Below are 25,343 nucleotides of genomic sequence, written 5' to 3'. Positions count from 1 at the left end.
AACTTTGACAGTACATAGAATTTGTGGCGTAAGTTACCACTAAGGAAGGATTTTTTGAAAATTCTAAGAGGAAAGGGATGAGGCAAGGGCACCAATTATTACAGTAAAATATCTATATCTCCGAATATCTGAAGCGTAGAGACATCAAATTTGGTACATGGACTTCACATTTGCAATAGTTGGACATACGTTTCGCCGTTTTGTTATATATATTTCTCATAGAAAGGGAGAAAAAGTAAGAAAGAAATGTTGGGTTAAACTTGTTATAACAGGGTGAGTATATCTTGAAATTGTTTAAAGTTTGTAACATGATATTTGATAGTTAGACTTGTCATTTAAATTAATTAAACACGTATTTCAGTGTCTCTCAAAAAATATTTCTGTTAGTAGGAACGAAGAAAGAAGGAAAGGAAAAAAGGTAGGAGTTACAATTGTTATATTAAAGTGACCATATCTGGAAATCCTGTAAGGTTAGAAACCCTAGGCCCTCTAGTTTTTTTCTTTTGAGTGACATAAATAATTGGAGCTATTATTTATATATTTTTGTCACCCCCCAGCTTTTACCTTCAAGATTCGCCTCTGTATAAAAGTTGGTATTTAAGCTTTTGATTTTGAAAATGAAATACATGTTACAGCGTTTAAAAAAATTTTCCCCTGGGAAAGACGAAAAGAGGTAAACTGTAAAAGGACGGGAGGTACAACTGTAATAATAAGATGGCCGGATCTCAAAATCGCTTAAAATTTAATGCAAGTGGGTATATGCTACAATGTTTCCGGAAATTTTGCTTTTAACGAAAAAAAAGTGATTAATTTCTATTTCAAATGAAATTTTGGATACAATTAACCCTAGGGCCAATGTGGTCTATCATTTAACTTTGATTAAAATGTGTACTCTGAGAAGGAACAGACATGAACCTGTCATCCGGACATCCGAATGAAATCTAGTCCATTCGATAAACATAACAAAGATATGTTCATACACAAAAAATTAGGTGTCATAGACAACGGAGTTGGGACCCATTAACCCGTTAGTATAAAGAAAATCACAGACTCGCAGTGAAATAGTTGTTGCATCAATACTGTTCATTGGAAAGTCATGGCTTATAGTTTAATCTATTCAGCATGAAACAAACTTTCCTGAGGTGCTATGTATTGGGGCCCATAACATATTTGTACAGGGAAAATTGGGAGAATGTTGGGAAAATTCCCTTCATAAATCCATTCCATCAACTTTGGACCCCTCTGGAGGGGCCCCGGGTAAAAGCATACAATCCAAATGTATCTCGAAAAATACTATAGGGGATAAGAAATGATTATACCAAGTGTTGTATTGATAGAGAATAGGCATGAGAGGAAAGCGTGTATTGGTAACTATGAATAAGAGTAATCAAATACAAATTGTATAAAACAATACGTAATAGAAACTAAAATAAAACCGACTTCAACAAAATCGCTAAAAAAAGAGTAGCCAGTAAAAGCGCTAAAAAGGCAGAAAATAATAATAATAATAAAATGCTTAGCAGAAGAAGCTTAATTCATAATCACTTTGTAAAAGAAATTATAACAGAAACACACTGACAACTAATCTAAAATTAGTTTAGATGGTAATTATATTAGTCATTAATTTGTTTAAGTTACTATAAATTTCAAATTGTTTATACTGATTAAGATAATGAATTACTTTCAGATTTTAAGTGCTTTATTAATATTATTTTCTTCTTTCTTTAGCACTTTTAGTAATTTCTTATCAAATGGATCGGCTTACGAAACATTCGTGACTATACGTATGCGCTACAATACGTAAAAAAAATTACGGAATTATAAGTGAATATACACACAGTATTAACACTATAATCTCTTGAGGACTTTTAAGGTCTAACTCCACAAGCTTTCTTTACATCTTGATGAGATCTGTAGGAAACCAGCAAGATAGTATACTCTTTGAAACTAAAATAAGAATAATCAAAATCGGGATGAAGCTCACTTAGGATTGCTGCTTGAGCATTACCAACTACGCTTCGCTGAACCGCTAGATTGTTTATTATATTTGTTTGTTTGTACTTAGCACACAAAGGGTAATTTCAAATTACAAAATTTTACATATCATCTTCAAAATCTGTGTAACATCAGATAAATAATAATGATAAATGATAATGGAATTACCGGGTCGCGGTGGCACAGTGGTAGAGTGTTCACCTCTTGTTCTTGGGGTCCCTGGTTCGATCTCAGCTCGCGTCAAGTGAACTTTGTGGTGGACAAACGTCGTGTGTGGGGGTTTCCTTGGGGTTCTCCCACTTTCTTCATTCCACCATTTCCGAATATTTTTCTTATTTTGATGTGAGGAATCGCCTTTTATAGTTTGTCGGTATAGTTCATTAACACCCTATATATAGAGGTCGGTCCACAAAATCCCGAAAATGTTCTATAGCATTAAGATCTGGTGAGTTAAAGGGCCAATTCATATGCTCAAGTTCCTCGTGGCACCGTGCATTGTCGTCCTGAAAAATGCCGTCCCTGTGTTGGTAGATATTATGCATTGTGGGATGTACACTCATGTCCAAAATTATTGTCGCATGTCTATAAATATATTGTTGTAGGAATATAATTTGATAACGAATTCGCCCGGTATTTCTTATAATAGTATGTGTATAATCGGCAAATACATGTATGTGAAAATTTCATGTCAAAAAATCAGTAAATAAGAACAATAAAACGAAAATAAAACTTTCTTGTCCGTTTAGCAACATTTTTTACTCATCCTAATTTTCGTATTTATAATTCTTTTCCTATGAAACTTGCCACAAATATACATTACTCGATTATACACATAGTATTAAAAGTACCCTGTAAAATCATTATCAAATTATATTCTTACAAGAACACAGTTACAGATATGCGACAATCGTTTTGAACATGAGTGTACGTGATCCCCTAACTCCTGCAGATACACAAAGGATGTCACGCTGAGGCCCATGCACACCAACGGTCCAAGTTTATGCCAACAGAAGTCTCCCCGAACCACATAGCCGCTCTCCCCTTCCTGTATTGTATGCACCATGCATGAGGGGTCCATAGCTTCATGCTGTTGGCGCCACACACGCACGCGCCCGTCGTGTACAAACCGTGATTCATCGGGCCAACATATCTTTTTGCAATCATACGTTGTCTAATTAGCGTGCTCCTGTGCCCAAGCGTGACGAAGTCGGCGGTGATTAGTCTTGAGGAATGGGTGAAGAGTATTTCGTCTGCTCTGGAACTTCATGCGTACCAGTGTATGCAGCATAGTTGCGTAGGACATGGGTGCTGGATATCCACTATTGTATTGGTCACGTAATTTCCGAACACTGATGGTTCATTTCGCTGTCACGACCCGTTTAACACGACTCTCGCCCAGTTATGTGACCTTCCGTACGCGCCTGCAGTTTCATCTCTTGAAGGTCGTTACTCGTGGATATTCTTCCCACTCCTTGCACGTCTTTAGTAAACTGTAACTGCTGCATGATGTCTGGGTTATTGACGCGCCTGTGTTTTATGGCACCCACAATCATGCCTTTTTGGAATGCAGATGAATCCTGCCCTCCTCCAATATATTGTAAAAGTGTGCTAGTTGGCAATTTGTAGTCTCAAGTATGTCGTTTCTCTGCAACACTCCCAGTCGGGGTGGTCATATTATAAGCTGGACTGCTGGCCATACCTTCTTGTGTAGAGGAGTGGTCGCAATTCAGCGAACACTCACTCTATTTTTCTTTTTCATCCTGTAGTTATTGCATTAAAGAGTATGAGGCTGTTGTCGTGTTTTCGTACTTTTCTCTTATTCCAGGCTACAGAGCGATTGTAAATTTAGATAATATTGTAAATCGAATCTCATTTATTATATCAATACATTAGTTATATTCTTTATTCGTTGGATCTTAAACCAGGTATTGTTGAAATGCAAAGCCAGCAAACTACGTTCACAGATCATCCAGCAGTTGTCGTGATTTTTTCCTATTCTCCCCTCCCTGCAGTTTACGCGTGTCAAATTATATTGTAAATTATATATACCCTTTCTTTGTTATAATAACACAAGGTCATTTCTTTACTAAGTGCATACACTCATCCTGTATGCAACAATATTATGCTAACATTGCAGAGTAGTGGTTTGTTATATTTAGACTAAACTTAGGAGTTACTTTCAATGGCAAATTCGGTTTGCCCCACAGGACACGTCTACGTTGCATGAGTTCTTATATGGGGCATTGGTCGAGTTTTGGCATACCTCTCCTCAATTCTATCAGGTTCAGATTTATGCCATTAAACATCTTCTTACAGATCACCAACTTCCCCATGCTTTGAATTCTTACATCGATGACATGTATAATCTCTTGCCGGCTGAGGCTATTTTTTTATCATATAGCACGTTTATCATCAGTCATAATTCATCTCTATCCTACGTCTTCATGATGGGATCCTGCGCAATGTTACGGCACTTATTTTACAGGCTTTTGAATAACACTATATATGTTTACTCAATCTCAGAACTTGGATCCCATCTTTTCCTCTTCGTTTTTGACCGACCTTCCGCATACTTTAATCTCTGAGGATCCTTTTTCGATTACCTGATCTATTGATCTATTACTCATGATGAAGTTTATTGTGTTCTTTCCACTGCCAAACACTCCGGTTCTCCTGTCTTCAACAGTATTCCGTATAAATCATATTACCATTTTTGCAGTATTTGGAGCCGTCACTTGCCTCTTCCTTTAATGCCATTTTGCATTAATATTTATATGATTGTCATCCTTCTCCCGAAAGCAAGGAAAGCAGACCTAATAGTACGAGATTTTAGGTTCATTTCTCTTCTACCGGTTGAAATTAAGTTATTTACTTAAGTTTTCGCTCACCAACTTAAGCCTCTTACTTCGTTATACCAGTCCTTATCAGATTCATCAATCACCGTCAGCGATTCATCTGACAAGTAAACCTTACGTTTGGGTGAATCGAGTTGCTGACTGAGACACATATGAGAAAGTAGTACTAAATGTGGTCAGTATTTCAGTGAAGTTGTAAGTGCGAAGCTCCAGGGGTTTAGGAGATACAGCTACCAGAACATCACATGGAAGTACAGAATAGTCTTCATACAGTTGGAGGTAAAAGCTCTGTAAGACCTCTTATAACGACAAAAGGTGAATAACAAATATATGGGTACATATTAGGACTAGAGGGAAGTCATATAGTAAGGGTATACCTGACGGCGGCCATCTTGAAATCAGCCATTTTGAATTAAGGTTAAGTTTGTAAAATAGGAATAGGGTCATGTGATACATGATTTAAGGCGCAAATTTAATCAGAAGAACAATGGTGACGTTAATTTTGATTTATGCGCAATTGGTAAAAAGTTACAGGGAAATTAAATATTGTTGTAGCATATGTATTAGTCCTTTACCCCACCTTGTAAATTTTGTGTTTATGATAATAATTAAATAAAAAGCAGGTGGGTAAGTATTAGATCTATGGTAAGAGTTACCTTGATGGTGACCATGTTCAAATCGATTGCCTTTGTCAGGTGTGCTCACTGTGAGCAGAGCATTTGTGCAAGTCATGCACTCTTTTCTGAACTACATATTGATTGTACTAATTGAGGAATTTTTTGGAAGAAAGACCCAAGTTCAATTATGACTCAACTCCACTTTGGTCATTTTTCCTTAAATTAGCAACTTGTTTATGTGATAACAAATGTTGGTTAATGATAAAAGCAAAAATGGTTATACCTTTGGATTTATGGCAAAATTTGTTATTAATAAGGTGTCACTGTTATGTGTTTTGTTTAAAACTTTTGTCTGATTCAAAATGTCGGATTTGAACATGGCCGCCATCAAGGCAACTCTTACCACAGACCTAATACTTACCCACCTGCTTTTTATTTAATTATTATCATAAACACAAAATTTAAAAGGTGGGGTAAAGGACTAATACATATGCTACAACAATATTTAATTTCCCTGTAACTTTTTACCAATTGCGCATAAATCAAAATTAACGTCACCATTGTTCTTCTGATTAAATTTGCGCCTTAAATCATGTATCACATGACCCTATTCCTATTTTACAAACTTAACCTTAATTCAAAATGGCGAATTTCAAGATGGCCACCGTTAGGTATACCCTTACTATATGACTTCCCTCTAGTCCTAATATGTAGTCTACCCATATATTTGTTATTCACCTTTTGTCGTTACAAGAGGTCTTACAGGGCTTTTACCTCCAACTGTATGAAGACTATTCTGTACTTCCATGTGATGTTCTGGTAGCTGTATCTCCTAAACCCCTGGAGCTTCGCACCTACAACTTCACTGAAATACTGACCGCATTTAGTACTACTTTCTCATATGTGTCTCAGTCAGCAACTCGATTCACCCAAACGTAAGGTTTGCTTGTGAGTCACAATGTTCATTTTGCCCTTCATTCACTTCAGGATTTAATTATTATTTTTTAGATGCGACTACTTCGAGCGGAAGCCCTCACGATTGGTTTCGAGAAAGCTTATCACATAATTGATCACAGTTCTTTTATTATTATTTCGTGTTTTCAATCGTGGCATATTCCTCCATCCTTTTACGCCGTAATTCAGTATCTTTATTCGTCGGCTTTTTTGCGTTGGTAGGTTATTGGCTATTTAACGTCTGTTATAGGGTTCCTCCCGGGCAGTGCACTTTCTACCTATTTATTTTCACTTGTTTTAGACCTGTTGTTATATTTTATCAATTTTTTGGGTCTATTATCCATCCCTTTTCCCATTCATTTCGTTCTCTTCATATCTTTACGTATGCTGACGACCTGTCCATTAACTCCGTCACCCCGTCTCATTTGTTACAAGCGTCAGATATTCTTCATATAACTTAGCAAACTGTTCCGCTCTAATTCATACACCTTCTTTCTTTTAATGGTTTTACGCCAACCTTTCATCGACTGTGTACGATTTTAATTCCTCTTGTAACCTTCTATAGAATCGCTGGCATATTTGTTTTTTATTCCATTTTCACACTTTTGAATGAACATATTTAGTCACCTCTTCTTCAATAAGTACGGCATTTCTTTAGTAGTCATTCTAGACACCCGCACTTATCACATTAAGTTTAGTTCAGTATTAGTAAATATGCCCGAAGTTTGGTATTAAGTCCGACTTTATCCTCTCCCTAAACTTTATGCTGAAAAAACTTGAGTCGTTATTTTTATTGACAATATTTGTTCTCGAAGTCGCTTACATCTGATTTAACATCCAAGTCGTATGTTAGATTTTTCAACCATCTATATATTTACCAACTTACACCCACACTTCGTCTCGGTGTTTCTGGCCATTGTGTCTGTTAGCCTTGAACTAATCTTACTAACCTTTTATGAAATTTGTCCATTATACATTAAAACTCTGATTTATTACTGGCTCTACTCTGAGTATAATTTTTCTGATATTGTTCCTTCTGCATGTATGTTATTCAGGCCCGTCTTGGCTTCTGAACACTATATACTGCATGTTCCCCAATTACGTCCACAATATCAGTGGCCACAGGTCTGACTTAGTATTTTCGCAAATTCTTTATCTCCTCACATGCAAACAGATTGGATTGTATTTGCATTGCTTAATTGTTACCCATACGCGTTTTTGTAAGATTTAACATATTCCTGATCCCCACTGCACCTTTAGGCCGATACCATCGAGCAGTGGCGTATATAGGGGGAGGGGCTTCCGGGCTTAAGCCCCCTTCCGAAATCTTACTTACTATAGTAAAGTATATGAAATATCTTGCAGAATTTTCACATTTACAGGCAAATCCCCTCCCCCGAAAGTTCTCAAAGCTCTCCCCGAAACAAAATCGTAAATACGCCACACTCGAGTATCGATTATGCTACCTGTATGATGGTTTACTTGATTTGAGAGCTTCTATTTCAGTTATTAGTGCAAGTTTGCGGCATACGTATTTCATTTCTTACCGCAGCATACAATCTTTTATCCGATTTCCACCTGTATCCTTCCACCAAATTCAACACAATAATATTTTTGATTGCCAGTACTATCTTATATCTTCATCATTATTCCCCTATCCTTGATGTCAGTACCTATATCATTAGTTTATTACGTACCCGTATAACGAAATACTTTGGATAGGTTAATAATTACCTGTACCTTGGGCAGAAAGTGCTCATACATGTGCACTATACTTAATAGAATGTTAATTTAATAATAACAAAAGAAGAATGTTTTTAAGATATGTAAAATTATTATTATGGGATAGTTGTTGCTATGTAAATGTTTATGGATACCTAGTCAGCAAGTTTGTGTGCTTGACAGTTTGAAGGAAAATATATTATAAAGTATATCAGCTAATAAACCATTTTAGCAACGTTCATCGACGTTATCATTCTAATAGAAAAGGTGAGAATAATGGTATATAATTATTAAAGATAATTTTTACATGCAAACAAATACTACCACTTAAGATTTATATATCTTACTAAGCCGAACCAGGTTGACGACTACCCTTGGTGAGTCGTTATAAAAATTTTGGTGCCGAAACCCGGGATTTGTTGTAAATTCATATCCCGAAGCAGAGTAAGGTTGAATTTACTTTTGTCATAAAGTTAATGAGTACAAATTTCACCATATTGAGAAGTGGTAGAATAATTATAAGGAAAATGGACACTGAAATAATGGTGAATGAATCCACTAATAGTGACAACGGTGAACCTAGTGTAACATCAGGATTGACATCAGAAGACCGAATCTTGCTAGTCTTACAGCGGCAATTGATGCAAATGTCTACCGAGTTAAAGCAGACGATGAAGCATAACTCTGAAGAATTAAGTAGACGAATAGAACAGAAGTCTGATGAATCTAACAAGCAATACGAAGAATTGAAGCAGACGATAGAACAGAAGATGGAACAGAAGTCGGATGAAACGAAACAATTAATTATCCAGACGATGAGCGATATCACCTCGCAGTTCGAGGAAAAGTTAAAAGGAATATCGGAGGAATGCCAGGGTAATCACAATCACCTGAGACAAGAAATCAGTGATGTAAAAAAGGATTTAGAAGTAACAGAATCTTCTGTTCAACAACAAAAGATCCAGGTCATCAATAATTCTAACAATATACGTGCAAATACGCAATTGATAGCTACGTTACAGGAAGAAATTAGAATGCTACAGGTTAAGGACAACACATACCGTAATAACATGTGTAGTGATCGCATGGAGTTTCCCCACTCACCAGAGATGAACTCGCCTTCGCCGGTGTCTGATGAGGATATTATATTGGAAGAAATACATCCGAAGGGTACAGATGGGCGAAACATAGATGGTGTAACGACACATCACGTTATGGATAAGAACTATCACCCAATAAGTACACGGAATGATAAAAGGAAGGTAAAATTAAGTGTTAAGATGAGTGAAATTCGAGCTATGAGCAAATTCAGTGGTAAGTGTAACGAGAATGCTACTTCTTTCTTAGAAAAATTCCAGGACGAGTGTAATATTATGTGTATAGATAGATCACAATATATGAAATTAATCCCTCATGTATTACTCCCACCTTGTTCATTATGGTTTAAAGCAGTACGTGATCACGTCAGTACATATGAAGAATTCAAAGCGGCACTGATCGCCAATTATGAAAATGACTTTTTGCTTGCGAATAGAGATGCTACCATTAGAAATCAACACTTCAATCCTCGATTGCATAAATCTGTTGTAGAGTTTGTTGTAAATACCTACAACGAATTAAAGGTCGTTAATCCATTGCAATCGGAATCGAGAATAATAGCATCGATTCGAAATTTGCTTCCATTTAAATTACAACAGATCTTATTTTCCACACAGTGTATGAGTTTCAACCATTTATTAATGCTTGTCCAATGCTATGAAACTCAATACCATGCCATGAATCAACAAGCAGGAATGGGTAAAAATAAGAATAATTCAGATCATTTGGTGCCTGTTCGGAATTTAAATATCCGAAGTGTGAATAATACGGAACATAACCTAAGCCGAGTATACTCTAGCGATCAAAATGAGCAAAATAGGCAAAGTTATGTAGGGAATCCGCCTAACCTAATTAATCGTAGCAATCCATATGTTAGACCATATAATCAAAATAGGTTTAAAAATAGACGAAATGTATGGCGAAATTCCAGGAATACAGCGAACTACGTGGATAGACGTAATGGAAGGACAAGAGATGGCACTTCGCATCAAGATCCAGGTATTGAAGTAATTTCTGTACAGAACAATAATACGGGACATAATCATGATTGTGCTGTGCAATGTACTTTATTAGAATCGTATGCAAGTACGAACGTAACCTGATTACCGTTAATGAAATTAGGTTAAATTCATATCAGCTATAGATTTTCATGAACATTTATTTTATTTTTATTCAATTTAATTTTCTTTAATTCTCATTAATCAATGATAATTCCCAAATGTTTTTAATATATGTAGGAATTATAATTTGATTCATAAATGATTAAAAGCAAAGGTTATTTATATTAGATTGATTTGTGTTGAAAACTTAATTGTCAAAGATTATGTTAAGAATAAGATCCATTCTATAAAACTAATTATTCGACGACTGTTTTTATGAGCTATCCTATATATTATCCGAACAAGATTCTTCTTTATTATGACATCTTAGTGCTACGATGTATACATTAAAATACAACATCTAACTTATTTATTATTTAATGCGCCCTGAAAGATTAAACATTATTTATAACATCACTGTTTTAATAATGATCAAAACTATTAATCATAGTAATTTGTGTTTCACCCTCGTTAATTATATTAATAAGCGACGATGTTTTGATAATAATGAAATAAATATAATTAATATAATAAAAGATAAGTATTAACGAAATTAAAGATTTGTTATAAATGTATCTATATATATATATGAAATGTAATGAAGATATATACGAGGTGTGATCAAAATATAAAGAACATATGTAATGTAAGAACACTATTGTAAACGGACCAGTGGTTCTTGAAGATAAAAGCCAAGCTCACTCATGACTTTTATATTCAGTCCATTTGTCGGGCGACATTTTTATATAACGAAATACTTTGGATAGGTTAATAATTACCTGTACCTTGGGCAGAAAGTGCTCATACATGTGCACTATACTTAATAGAATGTTAATTTAATAATAACAAAAGAAGAATGTTTTTAAGATATGTAAAATTATTATTATGGGATAGTTGTTGCTATGTAAATGTTTATGGATACCTAGTCAGCAAGTTTGTGTGCTTGACAGTTTGAAGGAAAATATATTATAAAGTATATCAGCTAATAAACCATTTTAGCAACGTTCATCGACGTTATCATTCTAATAGAAAAGGTGAGAATAATGGTATATAATTATTAAAGATAATTTTTACATGCAAACAAATACTACCACTTAAGATTTATATATCTTACTAAGCCGAACCAGGTTGACGACTACCCTTGGTGAGTCGTTATACCCGTAGTAAATTATACACATCGGTCACCGAACTTTTTTTAATTAATTATTTCAATATATTTTTTCTGTACTTCGCCCATAACAAATTTCAATACGTTTCTCTAGTGGGTCAGTAATTTAGTCTCTTTTAAGTTGATTTTGAGTTTAACGTCCCTTTCAGCAGCGAGGCTATATGAGACGTGGACCTACTGATTAACGTGGAATCCGAACCACATGAGGCCACGCAGGGAATCGAACCCTTGTCTCCCACGCCAAAGGCGTGTTCGGATTCCACCTTAATCAGTAGGTCAACATCTCATATAACCTCGCTCCAAAACGGGACGTTAAACTCAAAATCAACTGAACAACTCAGCTAACCGCTTAGCCTCGGAGTAGCTCTTTTATACTCTCTTGTGTGACTCCATGTTCTGGCCCTGTCAGAATCAGTCTTGATACTTCTCTGCTCTACTTTTTTCTTTTTTCTTTATTATTTGTAAGATGGCTTTTTGTTTATATTTTGTTATATTATCATATTTTTGCAATAGAAACTAACTCAAACTGGCAAAGCGCTCACTTCTGACGCGTGGGGTCCGTGGTTCGAGTCCGATTCCCACCAACTGAACAAATACTGCATGAATGTTATGGAATTCTCCCGTTTTGCAGTTCTTCAGTTTTGCAGTTTTGCAGTTCTTCTTCCATTATATTTTCCAAACAACTTCATTTAGCTTCGGTGCAGAGTCGTTGGACGTTAAACTAAAACATTAAATACTAAACTACTACAAGAAGAATGAAGCGATTTTCGTTTAATCCATGTCCATATAGAATGGCTAAATTAGTTAATAAGAAAACGTAATAACGTAAAATTACTTATTCCTGTCAATGCTTTGCATACAAAAAGGTAGTCACATAGATCTTTGCTGCACAGAGAAATACTTATTCTATATTCTTATGTTGCACAAACATTATTTTTTGTAGAAACTGAGTGGATGAATTTCTGGACAGACGCCAAACACGTGGTTATACGACGAATGACTGAAAATATTTGTCGAGACATCTACTAACAAACACGTAACTACGTCGACTAAGTGATTCAAAGAATGAATCAGTGTGATAGAAGCAATAGAACTTTACTGGAGTGATGCAATATTTGCACCAACACACAGAATCATTCTATAAAATTAAGATGCAGCAAAGTGCATCATTACATTGCGAAGAGCTTGGGTGGATAGCTTTTGTAATATTAAAATCTTTGAGTTTTACGTCCCACGGTGATGCCGGTTAGGCTAAAGGAGACGATGATCATGAGTACTGACTGAAATGGTGGAATGAAGAAAGTGGGAGGAAACGGGAGAACCCCGAGAAAACCCACACACACGGTGTTTGTTCACCACAAAGTTCACTTGGCAGGGGCTGGGATAGAACCCGGGATCCCAAGCCCCAGAGGTTAACGCTTTACCACTGAGCCACCGCCGGCCCTTTTGTAATATTAGTTTGAGGCACTTTAGCCATACTACGTTCTAACATTGCTTTAAGAAATGAAGAAAATTATTTCCCGTAAGTGACGTCATTTTCTTTCTTTTTTTATAAACAAAAATATTGAAAGAATTAACAGTCATCTGCTTTGATGAAACTCAATTTAACTAAAAGCTAAGTTTATATACAGTGACTGAAGTTTTTTGGTTTTAATTCCTTTTCATTTGCTCTCTATTTCGAAGATAAGTCAGTATGTAAACACCTACATCTACGGTATCCAATTTGAAAGGTAAACCCAAACAACAGAATAACTTTCTAAAACGCCCTAAAAAGAAGAAAATAGAAACTTAAAAAAAATTAACTGATTTTCAGTAGCGAAGCGTGCTGTAAAAACTGGGTAAACAGACAGACACCCACGCACCCACCCACCTACCCTCACACACACATACACACACAATAAAATGTATACACTTTTTGAACGACTATAATACTAATAATTATTACGATACGGAACAGTTTCAAAATTGAAATGTAATGTGAACAAATGTAGAAACCAGCCATTTCTTGAAAGTGTTGAAATGTTGACAGTGATCCAGACACAACTGATAACGCTGAAAGATCGAATTCAAAACATTCCTAATCATTGTAATTGGTATTTGGGTACAATCATTTTCAATGGCTGCTTTCAACTCATTGACTGTAGCAGGTCTTGTGCTATAAACGTGTGCTTGACATGTCTCGAGAGAAAAAATCCATAGGGGTCAAATCCGATTTATTGTGGAGGGCATTTGATATTGTCTCTTCGTCCAATTTATCTCTTCTTTTGGTGTTCCTGAAGGTAGGCTCTTACACCGCGATGGTAGTGGAGATGTGCTGCATCCTGCTCGAAATGTCATTTTTAACAGTTAAGAGCTATTAAAGAGTGTAAAATGTAAAATGCAAATTGTAAAAATGTTCAACAATATATACATTTTATTGGTATACTTTATATATAGGGTGTTTCAAAACAACACCGACAACGTTTGGGAGGTGATTCATGACACCAATATAAGGCAAAAGGTATAGACCAACCTGGGTGCACAAATGCTTCCTTTCGGAGCTATAGGCTGCCTAAAGTATGAAAAAACGTACTTTAAGGGCCCATAGCTCCAATGCTATGGGACCTACCGTAGTCGGGTCAGGCCTTCAGTTAGGCACTAGAATGTGCCCTATTCAAATATTCATGTTTCAGAATCCTGCTGTACTTCCGCAACAATTTTTATAGAGATAGTTGGTGAGTACTTCAAATTATATGCCCGTAACTTTTGGATAGGACACATACTAGTTCCTAAATGAAATCTTGACCCGACTACGGTAGGTTCTTTAGTTTTGAGATCTTTAAAGTTCATTTTTTCATGTTTTCAGCAGCTTATAACTAACTTTTTGCCTTATCTTGGTGTCAGCAATCACATCAAAAACGTTGTCGACATTGTTTCCAAACACCCTATATATATATATAATTTATAAATTGGTCACGTTACGGGATTATACATGAACATGCATACAGTATTAACATTATGAACTCTTGAGGAGTTTCAATGTCCAACTTTGAAGACTGTCATCAGACCCTGGTAAAGTTTTTATTAAACCTGCGAGAAAGTGTACTCTTTGAAACTAAAAGAAGAGAACAGTCAAAATCGGTGCATCTATGTTGAACTTATGCGTGAACAGGTTATATTATGCGGTTAATTACGATATTAACACTATCAGCTGTTGAAGAGATTCATATTCTAGTTCAGAAAACTCTTCATATTCTAGTACAGAAAACTATCAGATACTAATGAAATTTATTAGAAACCACCGCAAAAGCATTCTCTTTCAAATAAATAAATAAATAAATAAATAAAATTGGTGCATAAAGTTGAATGAAATGTTAAAGTTATGCGTGAACATAAACACACGTATATATATATATATATATATATACAAGGTGTCTCAAAAGTCCTCTGACGTAGGGTAACTCTGTTATTATCTATGTTACAATAAAATGTAAGAGGGGAAACCGTCTCCAAATGTGTTCAATTTAAAGTGAAGGAATTTTTTTAAATCAGACGGGACGGGCGGTGGACAAATTTTGTAAGAGTATGGTGAATGGGGGCATGTTTGAAATACGGGCTAGCTATCGACCCGTTAACATAACAGACCCAGATAAATGGCAACATTTCATTTTCATTTCACACTGGGAGCATAAAGAGTGTACAGCCCAAACAGATCGTCCGATCTAAAAAATTCCTTCAATCTAGATTGGAAACGTCACATTTGGAGACGGTTTCCCCTCTTACATTTTGTTGTAGCTTTGATAATAACAGTTACCCTATGTCAGGGGACTTTTGAGACATACATAGACACGCGTATGTATACAAACGAATCAAGTTGAGAATCTCCTTTTCTGAAGTCAGTTAGAAATTCGTTTATAATTTAAGACAAAAAAAGTGATGATTTCAGGGAATGTCTTGGGTAAAATCCGCCAATTTATGCTCAATGAGGTTACCAATATTTTCGCAGTGCTACTTCCCCTATTCCCTCGTATTGAACGTTTCCCCAAGAGAAAATCAGTTATCGCTACCAGAATAGAACACAAACTGATCCATATAAATAGTAATTTATGTAAAGATTAACGATGTTGACGGCTAACTCTTCCTAGACTGATGCCTATTTTGATAATTTTTCTTATACAAGAGAACGGCCCGATACAAACTATGGAAAGGGTGGGAGAAGGAGTGAGGGATTGCTATATAGTTACATGTAAAAATAATCGAAAACGACCAATATTAGTATCCAATCCATAGTTTTGTGGATTGCTGAAATGAATAGGACTCTCGCTATGCCGTTTAAATCTAAATTCATCTCTCATCGGCATGAAAGTGAGTGGAAAGGGGGAGTACGACCGATATTAATGTCGGATTCTAAGTTTTGAAGTTACTGAGATCAATAGCGACACACATAATTCCATTTAAGTTCAAATTCATTCATCGACATGAGAGCGATTGATAGAGGTGTGAAGAGGTGACGTGTAAAAATAATCGAAAATGACTGGCATAAGTGTCCAATCTAAAGTTTTCGAAGTTGCTACGATGAATAGTGACACCTTCGATGCCGTTTAAATCCCATTGGATTTGATGTGAGATTGGGCAAGGTGGGAAGGAAATTATCATGCCTAGACATTATGATGTTCTGGCAGTACACCTTTATTGGATTTAGGGAAGACTCCATAAACTTAATAAATGTTAATAAAGTCATTGAATTATTTCCAACAATTATTACTGACTACTTCAACTACCGGCATAGATTCATTCGAAATGTAAGTTTCGCATGATACTCATTAATGTCTGTTTCAGAGTCATAGGCGTAGCTAGAACTTGTCGCATAAGTGTACACAAAAGCGATAAAAGCATAACTTTTCATATGAGTGTACACAAAGTAATAAAAGAAGAATTTATCATGGGTATATACCAGTTTGCAACCAGTCCAGTTTACGACCATTTCAATTTTCATAGTTTTAGTGATACTATAAAATTTGTCAGCTATGATAAAATATTTTAGTTTTGCGACATAATGATCACATTCTTTAAAGGAAACTTTTGGAGAACAGGAGTTCAAGGTTCTATTATTTTTCAATTGTTTTTGGAAAGGAACCAATTGACATGTTCAATAGTGAGAATGAAAGATTTACCTCGCGTTTTATAGAAAGGTATTAATCATTACAACAACTATATTAAAAATTATTATTATTATTATTATTATTATTATTATTATTATTATTATTATTATTATTATTATTATTATTATTATTATTATTATTATTATTATTATTATTTTATTGTAGTAGTACTGATGAGTATTTATGCCACATGCAGAAGCAAGTTAAGTTTTTGCTATTTTTTATGTTAACTCTAACTGCCTATAATATTCTATAAGCAAAAGTAAATATGAAAACTGATTCAATGATTTACCCGATACAGACATTTCATTCAAAGAACTGTTGATGGCAAACTGATTTTTTCCTTTTCTTGTAGCTCATAACGCTTACCAAGCTCTCTATCAAAGTGAGTGTATGAGTTCTCAATCAAAGGATGATAATGAAATTAATCGAAAATAACATTAGAATCGGACGGAATCTTTATCATATAGGTATACTCAAAGGCAATTTAAGCAGAACTTTTCATATACGTGTGAACAAAAGTAATCAAAGCAGAACTTTACATATATGTGTGTGTACAGTAGTAATTAAAGCCCATCCATCCGTTCATTACGACATTATGTCCATTTTATTGGGACTTAAAATTGAGTTGAGTTGACAGTGAGTTTAACGTCCCGTTCAGCAGCAAGGTTATCTCAGACGCGCAGATACTGATTAACGTGGAATCCAAATTCACACGAGCTCTAGCCGGGAATCAAACCTGGATCTCAAATGCCAAAACCACTTATGCTAACTGCTTAGTCACGAAGGAGCTCATGAGATTTAAAGTGTACGGAAAAACAAGATAAAATAAGATTTCAAGGAGTTGAAGAATTACAAGTTAACATAATTTTAGAATGTATGATAATAGAAGAACAAAAAAGTAAGCAAACCCTTTTTATTTGAGTTTACACAATCACACCGCATAGCTATACCTATACCAGAGTAAATTGTGTTCATTTATTTTTATATAAAATATTTGCTTATTACAGTGCATTATGTTTTAGCAACGTATAATTTTTACTCTTTCCGCAGATGAAAATGGTATAATCAAAGGAGAGTTTGGGATGGTAACTGCAGATGGATATTACATTACCACCGTATACAGGACGGATGAGAACGGCGACTTCCATATTGTTAGCAGAAAAAGAACAAAATTGGGTCCTCGTAAGTGATAAATATATTTTTCCTTAACTTTCATTATTTTTTATGTAATACGCTTTGATTAAATGTACTTAAATTACAAGAAAAGAATGAAATGAAATCTTTAAGTTTAACGTCTCACGCTTATGCCGGTTAGGCTAAAGAAGACGGTGATAATAGGAAATGAGTGGGATGAAGAAAGTGGGAGGAAACGAAAGAACCCCGAGAAAACCCACGAGCTCGGTGTTTGTCTACCACAAAGTCCACACGGTGCGAGCTGGGATCGAACCAGAGACCCCAACCACCGGAGGTGAATGCTCTACCACTGAGTAACTGCGCCCACTATTAAATTACAAGGCGAGCAATATTTACCTATCATATTATAAATCAAGTAAATTATTTTATAACTACTTACTAATGTTGTTATGTATGAAGTCAATTAAATTATAATGAAATAAAAATGCCAATGCGAAGTTTTCAAGAAAATAGATTAAAATCATTTTTGTAAACAATAAAACTGAAGCTATATAAGAACGGTGCCACGTATTAAGGGAAATTAATACTGATGTATGCCCACCTACTGTTTCATTCATACAAGGCATATGCCACAGGCAAGACTACATCATACTTGTCGTTATCAAAATATGAACAAAACTATCATCAACTCTTACGCTGCATTTTTAAACTAATTTAAGTTGGCATAAAGGTAAAAGTAACGTAATAATGAACTTAGACATTATACCTACGGTGTTATGTTCAAAGTAACATAATGAACTTAGACATTATTCTTTCGGTTTAATACGTGACGGAACGAGATGAGGCATAATATTTTCTTGCCTCTTTAGCTTACATCTCGATTCTCGAAAAAATTTTCTCATCTATTCTCTAAATTTTCTTGTTTCCTTTTGTAAATTTGTGTACAATGCTTATACCCTGATTTTTTTCTTAACTTCATCTAGAAGTTATCAAAATCCTTCCGAATCATGAGAAATCCATAAAGGGTATTATAGAACAATATTCAAAACTTATTTATTATTAAAGTCAGTGGCGTATTTAGGATTTTGTTTCAGGGGGTCTATGCACAACACGGGGAAACAGGGGGGACAATTGTCCACCTGAGTTTGAGAATTAAATATATTTTAATTTATACATCAGTTGAAATTTTAATGGCAAGAATTGCAAACTGGTGAATCTTATGTGAATCTTATACACTAAAAAATTGAAAGGCCCTCTGCAATAACACGGTAAGTGAAAAATAGACATTTTGAGATACTAAGCTTATAAACCTAAAGTGCAAGTGGTAATTAACAGGAGTAAATCTGAGTGTATATATATATCTATGGAGAAAACTGGTGTAACACTTGGTCTGTGCTTTAGAGCACAAAACGGCGAATACCGGAAATGCGGAATACATAACGAAGGTGGAAAAAATAAGCATTTACCTTGCTATTGCATAACCTAAAGTAATGGTGAAAAAGACGACAGTGGTAATATATAACGACTCGTGTGACAAAGGTTATGTACTGCAACACACGAGGATACACAATATCAACAATCTGAGCGTTATAGGTAACAAAATCCGGAAACAGCACTGTCCTGAACATTGTTTAAGGCTCCAAGTCTGGTGCAACCGTTTCAGATTCAGAATCCGGGAGCGCAGATATAAAAAAAAAGGAAAGAAAAAAGAAAGAGAAGAAAAATCTACAGGATTTAGCACGTTCTTTTAAAATTGCAGCTTGGCAAGAGTAGCAAATCGTAGCAGAGATTCCACATAATCCTTTTTTGAATCCTTGATTTTCGGTTTGGCTGGTTTCTTGGGGAAAATCAGAATGGTGTCCAGTGTTTGTGCGGGCACGGAATTGGCTTTTGCTCCTACACCACTATACGTTTCCGAAAGTAACACAGATCCACGTGGGGAGCTTTTACTCTCTCCTACTTACCCAATTTAGTTGTATATCCGAAAACCGGATTTGGGTTAGATATCCGCTTTACAAATCATGACTTGATTTTCAAATCCATCTGAAATCCGGATTTAAATCTGAATCCGGATATCCGGAATTCGAATTTTTCAAAATCCGAATATTTTCATATCCAGATTTTTGACAACACTATTTGAATTTCAATATTAACATCGAGAAAAGAAACAAAATACTGCATTTCGTCCTGATTTTTCTATAATTATTTGCCAGAGTTCACGATTTATCTTTCTCTTTCATCCCTTCCGCGCTTCTATCATTCTTCGACTGTTTTGATTTTCTCCAATTCGAAACAAAACGATCAAGTATGTCTTCGTACCAGTGTTTTCATCTGAACCGACCCTTGAAAACAAAATTACAGACTCGTCGCATCGCCTCTTCGTTTCTACCAATGTTTGCTTCACTATCCGCAGAGAGCTGCACCCTCTGTTATCCGCATCGGGAAACGGCGGCTCGACGCAGATGAATTGTGTTTTTCTCACAACAGACGCTTCGAATACGCACAAGAGGCGATCGAAAAGGAAAGTTCACATGCCTTCTTTATCTATGTTTTACCAGGAATCGAGGTAACTGGACTTACCTTGTTATTGCAGAGAGCCCTTCAATTTCGCTTATCAGCTTCTCTCAGTTTTGGTGTTACTGACGACGGCCGACTTAAATCACAACTAAGAACGGTCGAAAGTATGACAGGAGAAACGAAAGAAAGTGACAACTAAGGAAAAGAAACAAAAGAGTAGAATGAACGAAAGAAAGAAAAAAAAGGACGCAGTTCTTACATGGAATGAAATTTGACAAATACGGCATTATTTCTGAATAAAGAACATAAGAAAATGGAAATTCAATGAAATACATAGAAATGGTAAGAAGGATTATTATTGTACGTGGAATGTGAAAGACTAGTAAGTTTATTCCGGAGTGGTTTGAGTCCGATAGCCTCCCCCTAAATACGCCACTGATTGTAATATATTGTATAGTGAATTTAAACATTGATAAATACTCTTCATTCTGTTCAAATAATCATCTTATCAATTTATATTTTTATAGTATTAATTACAACGATAAAATACTGGTTCTTTTTATAATTAAACTTGAGCCACATTAAAATAACACAGAGCTCCTCCGTGGCTAAGCGGTTAGCATACGCGTCTTTGGCGTGGGAGACCCGGGTTCGATTCCCGGCGGGAGCTCATGTGGTTCGGATTCCACGTTAATCAGTAGGTCCACGTCTCATATAGCCTCGCTGCTGAAAGGGACGCTAAACTAAAATCAACAACAACAAAATAACACACACTGCATTCCGTCGTTCTTGATTCCATTTTTATTTATATTCTATATATCTGGCTGCTATTGACACTTGCTATCCAAAATCGCATTATTTAAACATCTGTAAATCTTTATACATTGACAATTATATTATTTTGACAAATATATTATTTTAAACATTTCTTCTTCTTCTTCTGATAGTAAATATCAGCCAGCCTAGTATAAATTTGAAATACCTTATGGCTCAAAATTATAAATAAATACATATTTACAATACTAATATACAACGTACCGTTGTAGAATCATGTAACCCTAAAAGAACAATAGAGATCAAAGATGTGCGTAAAGTAGTGCTGCACAAGAGACTCGTGAAATTTCTCACTTTTCTCTTCTCATTTCGAATTTGAAAATATAATTTTCGTGACAACTTTCTACTCATTTTCGAGACGAGACGATTAAGTATTAATAACACTAATACTTACTTCCAATCACGATTTTGGCCGAACTTCTCATAAAATATACCAATCAATTGTTAAAGGTTAACCATTGAAAGTTTCTGAAGTCACTTATCAATTACATTACACACACACTTGCAAGTGGATACCTTGTTGGTGTTTGCACCACGGAATGCTTATGGTTAACAATACTGCTGTGTTTATTTCCGACGCGTTCTCAGTAATGGATTTCTTTATAAGTCAACTTATTTTACAATGGCTTCAGGTCGGCTCTCTCGGAGCTACTGTATCAAGCTTGGCCTGAAACAACGTTTCAAACTCGATATGATGCGCAAATGATTCACTCTTATTTCTATGCAAAAATTATCTATGTAGACCTACAACCTTTTTCTTACATTGATCAAACTTAATCTTGAGAGTTTTTTTAGTATTCTTTGTTAGTGTCCCTTTTTAGTGTTTTTAATTTTCTTCTTCGATAGGGATTTCTTATCCTTTAAATTCGTCTTACTTCTAGCCTTCATTATTGTATTCCTCTTCACATCAACGATTGTCTTCATCTGCGCCTTGCAATATGTAATTCATCTATTTAAGTACTAAATCCCTATTTGAATACTAAATTGTTCGAGACTTAAGATAAGTTTTTCCCTTTAAAATAGTAGAAATTAAACTAATCTGTTCCTGGATTCCACAGTAAATAAACTAGATTTTAAGGTAAAATATTTTTTTTTTTTAAAAAAAAGTAACAATAATTGAATACAAATGCAATTTTTAGGTCCATGACGAATACGTTATCCAAAAAGGCAAAAAAGAATATAATAAGTATAGTTTTCCAACATAATTGTATGTAGATGGATTTAGTTTTGAAGATGTTTGAATTTTCTAGTAATTAGTGTAACATATCGATTGTGTTTTGTTTGCAGCTGTTGATAGACAAGAAGCAACCCTCGGCCCTTTCAAACAACCATCAAAACCAACTACAACTCCAAGGCCACAAACAACACCTAAGAAGATAGTTATCAGCAACAGCGGTGGTTCATGCAGTCACTGCAGCATTCCTTCGACAACTAAAGCACCTCCTGCAAGATCTCCCGAACGTCCAGCTGGCAGACCAGCACCGCCAAGTGTTACAGGCACCCTTCCACCTGGTTCTCAGAGACCTCAACCACAAAGACCTGTCAAAACACAACCTCAGACTTCTCGACCACAAATACCGCAAACAAGACCTAGGCCTACGTCAAGCACCGCAAGACCCGCTACAGCAACTCCGCGTCCCGGATCTAAATCTCCAACGTCTCGACCTGCACCTGCACAACCACAACGTCCAGCACAACCTCCAGCGAAGCGACCAGGAGTATCAACGCCTGAGAAACAGGATAGGAATAGAACCTATGATGAAGATGAACGGCTCTATAAGTTTAACTATACCGTTGGTTTCCATGGTCACCACGAGACAGGATATCGCGATGGAGCCAAAGTTGGTGATTATTTCTGGAACAATCGAGACGGGAGAGGACCAAGAGTGGTCTATGAAGCTAATGAGTTCGGATTTCAACCAAATATTTCATTTGTTAATCTGATCCCAGAAGAGACACCTCAGGAAGACACGGAAAAAGAATTTGGTCTCAAAGGATACGAGTTCAAATGGTTTTATCCTTTACCACAGGATAATCAGGTCAACTAAACAGACACAAACAAGTGTGAACTATAGTGCGTAGAGATACAGGTTCAACAACGGGTAGTAGCATCCATTGCTACCTATTCATTTCGGTTTATTTAGCACTGAAATCATAGCAAATAACATGTATGTTAAGTGTTTAATATAACCATTATATAAGTGTCGAAATAAATAATTTACCGGTTAAAAAAAGAAATCATGCGCAAATTTCTTAAACATATTGTTTGAGAGTGAAACTTCTACACTAAGGAAAGTAATGTTTCAATAAAAAGAATACGAATCACATATAAGCAGGATATTTTTGCAATGGAATTAATAAATATAAGATATTCACTTTATGTATCTAAAGGAAACATTTTTAAGAACTTCTGAAAAAAAGTTTGTAAATGATATCTCAAACTGAAAATAAGCTAAAATAAGTACACAACCAAACATAAGCTATATTTCTTTATAAGTAAATACTTTCAGTTTATCCATAATTATTAAATATAGCTGATTTATGGTTGGAACATTGAATCGTTTTAGCATTCTTCTCCTAGCAATATGTTGCGTTTTTAGAATCTCACTCACTCTATCCTTCTTTCTAACATCTTTCTTTGTGGATAGGATTCTTTCGCTTTCCCTTTTGCACTCAAAACCACAAATTTGTATGTTAAATTAACATTTAATCACTATGGTGGAGTCTTGACTACTTGGTGAACTTCTTACTCGTATTGTGTTGCTAGTACTTAGAATCGTATTTTCATAATACTACATACTTTTTTGGATCAAATGATCTAATATATTTCAATCAAAATTTTTCTTGTAGGCCTTATATCTGGAGAACCAAACCTAAACTATCAATTAACTGCGTATGATGTGCTTATTCCGTGGAAAAAAATAGAACTCGATTTAGGGTCCGTTCAAAAATTTTGTGCCCCTGATCCAAAAACTAATTATTGGCCAAAAACGCAATCTTTTGATACATTTTTTGATCAGTCCTAAAATTCTTGTTCTTTGTCCAAATTTTCCAAATTTTCTGCACTAAACTTCAGATTGGCTGAGAATACACATACCTTCTCTTAGTATTTCACCAACAAGAAGTGAGTTATCCGTGTATAAGCACTACAATATACAGTAATCTACAATTCATCATCATCTACAATCGTTCATTATCGTAAACTTATCTTCAACAACTTCTTTTTCATTATTCTAACTTAGCGCTTCACTATTTGATGGAATTAAATTACACTTGATTTTGTCACGTGAAAAAATAAAAGAAAAGAAAGAACATCTTACGAGTTTGCAAGCCCCTTCCCTCGTATTCTCTGGCAAAAATATATTTTCGCCAAAAGTAGATTTTCCTAACAGTTCGGACTAGGAAACCTTTTTTTCAGTAGAATATTACTCATTTTCTCCCTAACTTCTATAATGTTTTCCTTCTTTAACAGTCAATTTTTGAGACTTTAATATAATGTAGGATTTGATTTAATTATTCTTAGCTTCTAATTATCATTTCTATTAGTAAACAGTTTTGTGAATTTGTTCCTTTACCCTTTTGGTAGACTACTTGAATTTCGACAGTTTGAAGATTCTTGCGCAGAAGACTTTCGTTTTTACTTTCACAATATAGTTAATCGTTTCCTTGATTATAATATAACACTATCAGTTCCTTTCCCAAAGAAGATATTTTGACTACAAATTATACCCAAAATAATGGTTGTTTGTGAGCGACTATAAATCGATATAGAACGACCATAGCAAGACGATGTATTGTTAGAATGTATCCTAGTTTTCCAGTTTCACAAATATAATGTCCATAATTAACGACTAGAAGACTATTGCTTTAAATCAAATATTGAAATTCGATTTCAGTATTAATTATTTTCTGTTACACATGCGAATTTATGGGTATCGTGTTTCTATTGTGCACACGGAGTGTTAAGTGCTTAGTAAAAATTTCAAAAAGAATAGAACTATTAGAGATTTGTATTTAGCATTTTTTTCTTGAAATATTATGTTTCTTGGAGTATGAGTTTTACATTGTGTAATTGCTTATACATTTTTGTAGCTCTCTACTAGAAGAACAGATATATATTCCTCTCGAAATAAGAATTTATCGAGAATATTAAAAATCTCGATTTACACACGAAAACGTAACACAGAGTAAGAATTAACAGAATA

At 35.1% G+C, this 25,343-nt stretch overlaps 1 protein-coding gene across 3 annotated transcripts in view; it reads left to right on the top strand.

Moving 5' to 3' along the window:
• Positions 1–25,337, top strand: part of LOC145686532 (uncharacterized) — a 179,729-nt gene extending 154,392 nt beyond the window's left edge. For all 3 annotated transcript variants that reach the window (XM_081759970.1, XM_081759968.1, XM_081759969.1), the window contains 2 exons: positions 17,704–17,835; positions 22,426–25,337. In XM_081759970.1, the coding sequence (XP_081616096.1) occupies positions 17,736–17,835; positions 22,426–23,186 (861 nt within the window). In that variant the 5' untranslated portion in view covers positions 17,704–17,735 and the 3' untranslated portion in view covers positions 23,187–25,337. The remainder of the gene's footprint in view (positions 1–17,703; positions 17,836–22,425) is intronic.
• The last annotated feature ends 6 nt before the right edge of the window (positions 25,338–25,343 follow it).

This window comes from Thermobia domestica, chromosome 5 (assembly GCF_964235325.1).
Source record: "Thermobia domestica chromosome 5, izTheDome1.hap1.1, whole genome shotgun sequence".
Lineage (NCBI taxonomy): Eukaryota > Metazoa > Arthropoda > Insecta > Zygentoma > Lepismatidae > Thermobia > Thermobia domestica.
Note: the sequence above shows the minus strand (reverse complement) of the source record. Positions and strands in the feature narration are given on the sequence as shown.